This window comes from Orbicella franksi, chromosome 3, assembly GCF_964199315.1.
Source record: "Orbicella franksi chromosome 3, jaOrbFran1.1, whole genome shotgun sequence".
NCBI lineage: Eukaryota > Metazoa > Cnidaria > Anthozoa > Scleractinia > Merulinidae > Orbicella > Orbicella franksi.
This window is the reverse complement of record NC_138147.1, coordinates 16730001-16740757: the sequence shown is the minus strand read 5'-3', so window position 1 is coordinate 16740757 and position 10757 is coordinate 16730001. Positions and strand designations below refer to the sequence as shown.

The window sequence follows — 10757 nt, the reverse complement described above, 5'->3', positions numbered from 1 at the left end:
GCCTCACTGTGATGACGAAAATTTATGTAGATGAGGGAGGGGAGGGAGGGGAGGGAGGGGAGGGAGAAGAGAAGCTGAAATCTAGTACAGTAGAAAATCTAGTACCAATCCCACCTCGATCAATCCTGCTTCAAGATGGCGGCTGCTACAATGGCTTGTTCCAGAATGTGTTTTTCGAGTTCTTTTGGAGCAAGATTTGCTCTTTCGAGCGTCAGAGTTAATCAAGGTATCATATAAGTATTTCTTTTGCTATTTTTTAAATGTTGTCCAAGTCTCCGATCGGTCGTTCAAAACGTGACAGTCAAACGAATCGTTAAGCTTATTTTTCATTGATTTTTCTTTTAAAGAACTTGGGTTATTTGTCCTCCTGATTCTTAATATTTGCTATGGAAATTTTAGTTTTGTTAGCCTAGAATCTCAACAGGATGTAAACCGGACGAGTTGGTTCGATTCAACTTCTTTAACATGTTCAGCTACTTTTCACTTCACTACTAAAGTAGTAAGCTTAACTACAGTGAAGCTTACATTGGGCCATTCCATTAAATATATGCACCCCCCCCCCTCCTATTGAGGACTTTGAATTCTTACCTCAGAAAATTCAACTTTTTACCCCCCGCCCCCCCCCCCCCTCCACCCCTGCCAAGAAAAGAAGGTTAAAGTGCCAACAGTTCCCCCTTCAGTATTTCTAAAAGATCAAATTCACTGCCACGGTAGCCCTCTCAGAAACAGCCTTTAAAGACTCCCCCCAACCCCTCAGATTTCCGAGACCCTCAATAGCGGGAAGGGGGGGTGGGGGCAGGTGCAGATAAAAGATGGAATGGCCCATTGTATTGTGTGCCCAATATGAGTCAATACAACATAAACCCCTGACCTGTCGCTCTTACAAACCGAGAGGCATCTGATCAATCTTTTTGGTACAGAGTTATTTGGTTTCAAGGCTATTTTTATTAATAACACACAAAGCAGCAATTAACACCTGTAGCTGTTTTTTAGATCAGGGCTGGACTGTATTATGTATTTTGCAAGTATGGTATTGAGTGAAGAGAGGTCATCTAATGATTGTTCACTCACAGCAGTTTCAGGGCCACTGTTGCAATGTTGTTGTTTATCAATGGGTTTCTTTTTTTCAGGGCCGGCAGTTCGTCTGTTAAGCTCAAAGCAACAGCAGTCAATGAAAGTGGATAAATCATTGCTTTCAAAACTGCGAAAGGAAACTGGATTTGGTTTTGCCAAGTGCATGGAGAGCCTGCAGCTCTGCAATAATGATTACAATGAAGCTATCACATGGTTGAAAGCAGAGGCAGAGAAGCAAGGCTGGGAGAAGGCGATCAAATTGCAAGGAAGGGCTGCAGCAGAAGGACTCATTGGAGTTATGGTGGATGGTAACTTTGGTGCTATGGTTGAGGTTAGTTATGTAAAATTCAGTGATCAAATCTGGGCAAGTTCCATCATAGATAATATAGGGAATGGTTATGAAACCTGGCAAAGTTCTTTGTTGTATGTTTTTGTTGGCTATTTTGGGGTTGACCCTGCACAAAATCTGGCAAAATACAAAAGGTGGTTATGTCTGCTCATACAACTAACCAATAGAAGCATTACAATTATGTAATTCATGCATAATTAATGAGCATAAACGAAAAGATGTGCTGTTTGCTTCTTTGATGTTAAGTTTACTGGTCTTCCTAACCATTTCCCTCTATTAACCACGGTTCCATGTACTGTTGTTTGTAAGCACCAGCTAGTCGCACTTTAAGATATAAGCCCATCTATTTGCTAACAAAGATATAATTCCGGATATAAGCCCCCCAAGATATAAGCCCATCTAATGTATAAGTGCGTTCCTTTTGTATATTTTTACAAACATCAAAATTTTTAATCAAAAGTGATAGGCTAATAGGGTAGTAAGTTAATAGTGCCAAATGTAATGGTATGTTAGCTTTAATTCATTTCTTAGATACATTTTATATATGTCATCATTCCGAAACATTTTTTTACTCTGCTTATAAGCGCCCCCCATCCCGGATATAAGTCCACCCAAAACTCCTTGAAAGTATATACGCCCAGGGCTTTAAAGTGGATTTTACAGTACTGTAAATTTGTCATTGCAGGTCAACTGTGAAACAGACTTTGTAGCCAGGAATGAGCTCTTTGTAGACTTAGTGTCAAAAGTAGCAAATGCAGCAATGGTGAAGAGGAAGAAGATTGTCGATCAAAACCAAAAGATCAATGCACTGGCTGGTGAGCTTGAGCATCTAAGAGAGGTTATACCGGAACATAAACTGAGGAATGAGCTTATACACAGTGGTGAAGGAGAGACTGTGGCAGAAACTGTAGCCAGGACAATTGGCAAATTAGGAGAAAACATCAAAATAAACAAAGTGGTTACCATGACAACTGAAGTACGCAATGTCATTGGTAGCTATGTTCATGGCCCTTTTGTGACGTCATTGCATGGTTGTTCTCTGGGGAGGTACGGGGGAATGGTTGCCTTAAAGCCAAAGAAAGGTGATGCTAATCTGGAGTCCATAGTGCACTTGGCCAATAGAATGGCTCAACATGTCGTGGGGATGAATCCAAGGGTTATATCAGAAAATGTCAGCCAAAATGATGCAGCTAAGGATGGAGAAGTAAATGAGGTGTTACTCGAGCAGGAATATTTACTAGATGACAGTGTGATAGTAGGAGACTTGTTAAACAGAGAGGGAGTTGAAGTTATTGATTTTGTTCGATATGAATGTGGTACAGTGTCTCATGCTCACATTTAGCTGTCAGCTTGCTAACCTGTACAACACTTCCTTATTGTCACAGGAAGTCCTCACCATGACAAATAAATATTTGACTTTTTGTTACCAATGATATGCATTGCCAAAACAGGAAAAAATAAACATAAAAAAATTACAATAACCATCTGCCTCAATGGAGCTTTTGTATTGTAGCATTAAGCACATGTTCTGACGTTTTGAGTGTTGGTGCTATTTCTTCTGAGCCCGATTGAATCAGGCAAATTACTAACGCTCAAAATGTCAGCTGCTAAACTCCACAATGATAGTCTTTATACTGAAATATCATCAATTGAATGAAAAAGGTGACTTAATGAAAATAGTATTCAAATTCATTCGAATGGCAATTTTTATATATTTGTTGACAGTAAGTCCTATTTGAAGTACTGTAATCTGCACCATTCTCAGTTTTAATTCTGTACTTCTTTCTCAAGATACTTGTTCTATTTTGCTCGTGTAGATTTTTTTTATCTAGTTTATTTGTAGATTTGGTGACATTTGGCACCGTACACTGGAAAGTAGGAGTGAGAACTTTCTTTAATTATCCTGGATACTTCCCCTTTAACACGTGTTTTGCTGCTCTCTGTGTTCAGTCCATTGAAAGCGGTTGAACTGTGAACTCAGGAAACGCTGCTGAAATGTTGCGTTTGTACTGGAGCGGAGATTAAGCCACAAGGTTAAATAGCAAGTCAGAGGTGTTACGTAAGTGCTACGGAAACGAAATTTTCAGATCTGAAATTAATCATATTTTTCATGTGCTCTCACAGGAAACACATGGGGTTGCGTTGTTTTGGCTGCTTTTGATTACTTACCGTGCGCGTGTGACTTACTGTTTCTCTTGACTTCTTTGACTGGTTGGAACAAGGCATTTCTATCGTTTTCGATTTAATGTATCTTGCTGTTAAAATATGGTGAATACAGTTTGTACCTACTAATTATTTTGGGATACGATGGTGAAAATTACCAGAAAATAACTTGTCTGATTTTCTCAGGCGGGATCAGGGCCTTGAATACAAAATAAGAACAATCAAGCGTTTTGTTCTTCCTTTCAACGATTTATGTTGCCATGGTAACAGTTGTACAATCCTGGCGTGGCGTGTCTCCCTAAGAAAAAATGAAGCCAGACTTGTTTCTGGTTCTGCTAATAATAAATAATAATAAATAAATATTATATATTTATTGACATTTTTACGATTAGTTTTACATCAATTTGGAGGTCTCAATTATTTTCCCTTGCAATCCTGTTGGGCCAAATCACGCATGCGCTGTACCACGTTTAGCGCGGGATCGTCATCTGTAGTAAAGAAGTCTTTACTCGCATTTCTTACAAGTGACTTGAGTTCTTCTTTGAAAATTTTCGGTCCGCTTCCGATGGCAATCACGTGTGCGCCGCTTATCCAAGGATCCTGTGGTTTAAAGTGTGATGAGAATAAAGGAAAATTACAGGTTTAAAATGAGATGAAAGAAAAGCAAGACTGGAGTGAAAATAATCACCAGCCTTGGGGTCCAAAAACTCCTGTTTTCGTAGCATGAACTTTAAAACTCAACCTCGTTCCCGGGCTTTTCCCATCTAAATTTCAGTGGAAAAGCCCTGGGAACGAGGTTGTAAAAGCCGCGAACTATTATGTCGAGAACAGGAGGCAATGTAGCTTCTTTGATACCTAAAACAACATGGCGGGAACTACATACAAAGATCGCAAGGCACAATGGTTCACGCAGTGCCTACGTCACCGGAAGTACAGATTGAAGTACACATCATCACAGGTTGCAAAAGACTCGTAGTATTACTATCTCCACTGGATGAGTTGGTAGTCTATTGCAGGTTATACTCCAGCATGTAGTCACCTGGAGGAAGTCACTGTATAAGCATGACCTAAGGACCTCCCACCCCCTCTTGGAGACACCATGACCCCAGCCGATCCAACGTTAATCATTAAGTCAGCAAGAAAGAACAAATTGATTAACAGCACTAAATATGAAACCCCCGACAAGGTTGTGTGTTCATCTATAATTGTTAACTTGAAATTCTAATTTAGTCGTCATTCGACTGTTCAGTTTGGTTCCCATTGAAAATTCGTCTTTTTCTCTTCATAGTCATAAGTAGAAGCATGGAGCCAAATCTATATTCGTAAAAGAACAGTGGGAATAGAAAAAACTTGTGTTGAAACGTGTTGAAAATCAGAGCATTTACGTTTAACGCCGACGCCCCTTAACTCAGGAGCGCACAACTCCTTCCTTAACATGATGAAGTGCATTGCCATCGTCAGTGAACAAAATGCGCGCCAGTTCTATCAAGAAACGAGTTTTGGTTAATCTGTCCATAATGAAGACCACTCGCCATGGCGCTGTCGTACATAACAAGTAGCGGTCGCCATTTTGGCGTGAAATACGTTAACAGTACTCTTATTGGGCGGCGTGAATCAGCAATTTCAAGCAACTGGTCACCTTTGCAAGGATAAACTTACTGAGTGGTAGCTTATAAAGTCTCCGTCTGAAAAAACAACCAAGAACTTCGGTACTTTTAATCTCGCGCCACTCTCCTGTCGAAACAGCTCATCTGTGGCCAGCTCTAAACCCTTATCGATTCCTAAAACGGGGAAAATAGTAAAACAAAGCATCTGACAAAGGTATTTAGAGGGATTCACTTCTGGGACGGATATAGGGGGGAGGGGGGCGAGGGGATTCAGGGGGATCGGTCGAACCCCCTAAATTAAAAAAAAAAAAAAAAAAAGGCATATTAACACGCTGACTTGGCCTCAGAATGCCGGCGGAAATCTCATTTCCGAAGAACTCAATTTTAAAACGTTTCCGCGTCACATATTTTAAGCTACTTTTATCAATTTTTTTTCATTCATTCACGCATCACAAACGCGCGTCACACATTAATTTTTGTCCTCATCACGTCTCACGAATAAATAAATAAATAAATAAATAAATGAATGAATGAATGAATGAATGAATGAATAAATAAATAAATAAATAAACCCTTTGCCACCCTCTAGTCTCTTAGCCTGATATTCCCTCCCGAAGAGTGACAAGATTTGGGTACGAGGTTAACAATATTTTGCCAGGAGATCTTTACCCGTGGCTCCTTCATTGTACACGAGTGCGTCTATAACAGACGCCATTTCATTGGAGGAAAAGTAGTCTGTGAAGTTAAAGACCACAAATGGCTCCATGCTGAACTGTACAACGCACACATGGGTTGAAGAAGGTCCCACGTCCATGCTATTTATCATGTCAATAGCAAAGTTTTTTATCGACTGGAAGCCAGCCACCTTCATGCTAGCTGAACTGTCAAAGACCATTACCACATCCTGTGACGTCACGCATGAGCCTGAAACGAGACATGCATGATAAGTTCACCGTGACGAAATATTCTTTGAATAAGTTCACCCAAAGGTATGTTCTGGCGAAATAAAAGAAAAATCGATTTTTTTTTGTTACTGTCTTTCGATTCTCGACATTCTGAGAAAACCACTCTTAAAGTGCACCTAACCCCAAAAAATTATTTTCGCTAAAACGAATCTACTTGTTATTCGAAGCATTTGGGCGAAAAAAATTTTGAATTTGGTTGAATCCTCGATTTTCTATGCCCTTTCAAAGTCGCGCTTGAAGTGTTGCGCGACCGCGTTTTAGGGAGTCTGGGGCGGCGGTTGCTGATGACGTCTACCCAGGAACCAAACAGAATGGCGCCTCAGTCAGCTCTCAATATTTGCTCGAGAAAATGGAAAACAAAACTAATCGTTCCAATATATTTTGGGACTAAAACGGCGAAGTTTTGTTTCAGAATCATTTCTTTTTCGTCACTGGAGTCAGAGTTAAGTTTTGATACGAAAGAATCCGAAATAAACTTCGATCGAGCACGTTCGACAACTGTGAACTCACTGCTTCGTTGTAGAGCTTTGAGAGCAATTTGCAATATTTCAAGCGACGACGGGGAAGACTTCTTTGCGGACGAGCCGCTTGTATAGTAGGAATGGAAAGCTAGATACGAAGTGGAGGAGCAGGCAAACGAAAAGCAGTAAAGAAAACTCAAGGACTGCTTTGGATGGTAATTTCGTCACCTAAACACAAGATTCCCACGTGTGTTTACCCGGGGTATGCAATCGATGGAAATCGATGATCGAAAAACCAATCGATCAATCGATATCAATCGATAAAATTAGAAAAAACCAATCGATCAATCGATCAATCGATATCAATCGATAAAATTAGTTACATATCAAACTTACGCTCAACATCTGCCTCTACAGATTTTCGTGACATGTCACGCAGTCTGGGGTCAGTCAAAAACACGCTAATTTTCGAACATTTTCTTCTTTTTCGTGTATTCCATTTGAATTGCTATCTTTCTTACCTTCAGTTTATAAAACTAACATATATAAGCTTTCTACACCACTGCATTTGAAGGCAATCATTAAAATATTTCGTTCGGGTTTTTTAGACTTCTGGTTTTATGATAGCGATTCAGACCTGTCGAAGAGACGTTCGTGCCACATGCAAGTACTGGCCGTAGAGTCTGGGGCTAGAACTCTAAGGCGCATGCACAAAACTGGTCATTACCGCGAAATCCGAAAAGAGGAATAAATTTGGCGCAATTTGTATAGGTAATCATACGGTTTCGAGTTCAATTTGGAATTAATTTGCACGAGTGAGTTTTTCAAAAAGCTGAACTTGCACGAGCCGCTTCGGCGAGTGCAATTTCAGCTTTTTGAAAAACTCACAAGTGCAAATTAATTCCAAATTGAACGAGAAAAACCGTATGATTACTTATTAATAATATAAACATGAAAAAATTCGCGTGGAGGAAATGCCAGAAAATCTTTCTTGAAGCCATTTTTTCTCATTCGAGAAAACTTTTTTCAAAGTTTCCGCGCTAAATTTTCGTCATCATTTTATGTGATATCATTGGCTTAGAAAATTTCCTATTTTCTTTTAGTCAATCACAATCTAGAATTGCGATGTGTAATTTGCAGTGGTGTTACACTTTTTGCACTGGTGTTACACTTGAACTGCACTGCTCTCAGCCAATCAGAATCGAGTAATATTTTCATGTATATTATTAGATGTATAATACATGAGGTTTAATTATTGTTTGGGTTCGGGAAATGGGACTCGAAGTTTACGCGCTGGTGATTTTGTCCTCGCTGGCTCTTTTTTGCGGTGGTGGTAGATGCACAAAACGATTTTGGCGAGGAAACAAGTGGTCCAAAAGGGGATAAATTGCCTCGGTTTACTTACGAAATAAACAAGTAAGTAAAAATGCGTTAATTCAAACCCGTTTCATTTTGTTAATGTTCTGTTTTTTCATCGAAATGATTTTCTTTATTTTTTTTTATTTTTTAATCAGCTATCTCATATATTCCCTGTCGAAGAAGCCTGTTGAGGAACCCAACGACGAAAGTGCCGCACAGTTCCTTCAATAACAAACGCGAAATCACCATTTTCATCCCATTGGACTCCCAGAAAACGGTCTAAGGCCTGGTTTGAATTAATTCGATTCACAGTCTTTCCTCGTTCTTTCCGTGATTTCCCTGCTGATGCAAGCCCTCCATCAAACATAACCTGATCGTCAATTCTAATTCAATGCGAGTTGCTGGATCGTCCTTTCGGCCAGAATACAACTTTCTTTTTATTTCACCATATAGCTCTGCGTGAAATAATTCCGCACGGTCGTCAAAAGAAGAAGCAGAAGGAATAAAAAGAGGTTCCATCCGCTGGAAAAGAATGTCATCGGTACCGCACGACTGCCACTCATCGTACCGCTCACTGTAACTAACAGTGAATTTTAACCCGCTTTCCGATCTTGTCCACGTCTGTTACAACCACAGGATAAAGTTTACGGTCTGCGTTTACTCGCAGCATCTTCCTTTGGGGTGATAACTCCTGGAAAACCTCGTCTATGTATCGTTTTGGTGCATTGGATTCTCTCTTCACTCTCCCTGCCGCCATGTTTACGTGTTGTTTACGTATGGGAATTATTCCCCAGTCCCACGGATAAACTAATGCGCAAGCGCATTACAGACAAATAATGCCCACGCTAGCCTGGACGCCAATTACAGCAAACGTTCACGTTCGTGGGCAATAAGTTTGATATGATTGGTATCGATTGGCATCGGTCAATCGATCATCAATCGATAACCACACAAAAACCGTTCATCGATTGCATCGATTGGCACAGCAACCTCGAACCTGTCCGATCATCCGCCATTTTTAGGAAGCCCAGGGGACGAAATTGCTAAAATAATTCCGACCCAGTCTTCTCAACGCAAAGAATATACCCCGTTGCACGTGTACTCGAATTACCCACTTGCCCTTCATTGCCTTTCCGTGTCATTATATGTGTCTACACAAGAAGTCCGGGAAGAGGCTTTACTGAATATAAGGTGCATCGCTAAAGGCTATCATCTTTGCCGTCTTGAGATGAACGTCCGTGAAGTATTTACTGCTGACAAGAAGAGGGGAGAACGCGGAAACGCGTTTAAAGTTGTTAACCAAGCAAGAACGGGAACAAACTTTTGAGTTGTCAAAAGAAGACGAGTACCTGTGGACGGGGCGTTGAAGAGAAAGAAGAGAGTCTTGTTCTCCTGTTAACGTTCAAAGGATTAAACTGAAATCTGTTTACAATTACTGCGTACAAAGATGGGATATTTATGCGCCGATTCCTTCAATGTGCAACCAATCGATACCAATCGATATCAATTTATCTATCGATTGTTATTGAAAATCGATACCAATCGATAACCACACGAATCTTCGCCATCGATTGGTCATCGATTATCAATATCAATCGATTAATCGATATCAATTGGTATTGATTAATATCGATTGTCATCGGTTATCGATTTCATCGATTGGATACCCCGGGGTGTTTATAGCCCGTTTACATTTGTCCTTAGCGAGAATGAATTTTGTCAAGATATGGTTGTTCTATTAAATCCAGCTTGTGTTTTACTTTCTGGAATGCTTCATGTTTATAAGAGCGACGTAAGTGTTGCAGTTTTCGATACTTGATGACCTCCAAAATACTGGCTTCGATCGATTGAAAATCGTAGAATTGTTTGGACCTGTATTTTTGAAGCTGCGGGAAGCAAGGCGGAAGGAAACATTTCATCAGAATTGACAATTTCACATTGTCTCACGTTTTAAGTCCTAACTCCAAATAACCAATGTAAATTTTTCTCAAAGTTTGCAGTGAAAAGAAAGAAAGAAAGAAAGAAAGAAAGAAAGAAAGAAAGAAAGAAAGAAAGAAAGAAAGAAAGAAAGAAAGAAATATAAATAGAAAACTCGAAACTCGGATGTTAGGGAACGTTCATTTTTTATGAGGGAGGGGGGGCTGGTGGGATTTGGGACGCACCATTTAAAAATCGCATGACCCCCCCTCAGCTTACCAATTTTTTCACATGGCCCCCCCTTATAGTGGTCATTTTTTGGGATGACCCCCCCCCCCCAAACAAAAAAATTGAACAAACAATACTTAGATTTCAACTTTTTTAATATTTCTGTATTATCCCCCTACTTCACGTTATTGTGCTCACTATGAAGACAATATTTACAATCTCTATACGACAGAGAGCTGTTGTTTAAAAAACAAATCAAAAGAAAGAGAAGTCAATTTCGGACCTCCTAGTTATGGCTGGCCCTGAGCGTGTGGCATTTGGCCTCTCATTGGCATCTTCCTCATCTGAATTGATGAATGCAAGAATGACGTCACTTGAGTCATCTTCTCCCCCAGAGTCAATGGCATCACTGTCACTTTCATCCGTTTCACTGCTGTGAGCACTTGCCCTGTTGTCATTTTGTGTCAATGTCCTGGAATTTCTCAGTGTTGGTTGGCCAGCTCTGAGAGGACTCTTCTGCTGCAAGCATGAATGTCTTACAATTGCCTTTACTTTCTCACTCTTGCTGCTTTTCAAATGCTGCTTCAGCCCGTGGTGGTTTGAGTACTTGTTTAGTTCTGGAACACGTAGCTTT

At 40.2% G+C, this 10757-nt stretch overlaps 2 protein-coding genes and 1 pseudogene across 3 annotated transcripts; 2 read left to right on the top strand and 1 right to left on the bottom strand.

Annotated features, from left to right (window-relative positions):
* Nucleotides 1-54: 54 nt before the first annotated feature.
* Nucleotides 55-3883, top strand: LOC145483087 (elongation factor Ts, mitochondrial-like). Of its 2 annotated transcripts, XM_081461700.1 has the most exons (3): nucleotides 55-226; nucleotides 1131-1405; nucleotides 2109-3883. In XM_081461700.1, exons 1-3 carry the CDS (start codon nucleotides 136-138, stop codon nucleotides 2763-2765), a joined length of 1023 nt encoding a protein of 340 aa, XP_081317826.1. In that variant the 5' UTR covers nucleotides 55-135; the 3' UTR covers nucleotides 2766-3883. The 2 variants fall into 2 exon arrangements, with proteins under 2 accessions (XP_081317826.1, XP_081317825.1); XM_081461699.1 differs by having other exon boundaries at nucleotides 145-1405.
* A 118-nt stretch (nucleotides 3884-4001) lies between these two features.
* LOC145481577 (von Willebrand factor A domain-containing protein 1-like) lies at nucleotides 4002-6088 on the bottom strand. Its single transcript, XM_081460087.1, has 3 exons — nucleotides 5863-6088; nucleotides 5246-5367; nucleotides 4002-4186 (listed from the first exon to the last, which is right to left on the bottom strand). Exons 1-3 carry the CDS (start codon nucleotides 6086-6088, stop codon nucleotides 4004-4006), a joined length of 531 nt encoding a protein of 176 aa, XP_081316213.1. The 3' UTR covers nucleotides 4002-4003.
* Nucleotides 6089-7891: 1803 nt separating this feature from the next.
* Nucleotides 7892-9645, top strand: LOC145483086 (uncharacterized; annotated as a pseudogene).
* Nucleotides 9646-10757: the final 1112 nt, after the last annotated feature.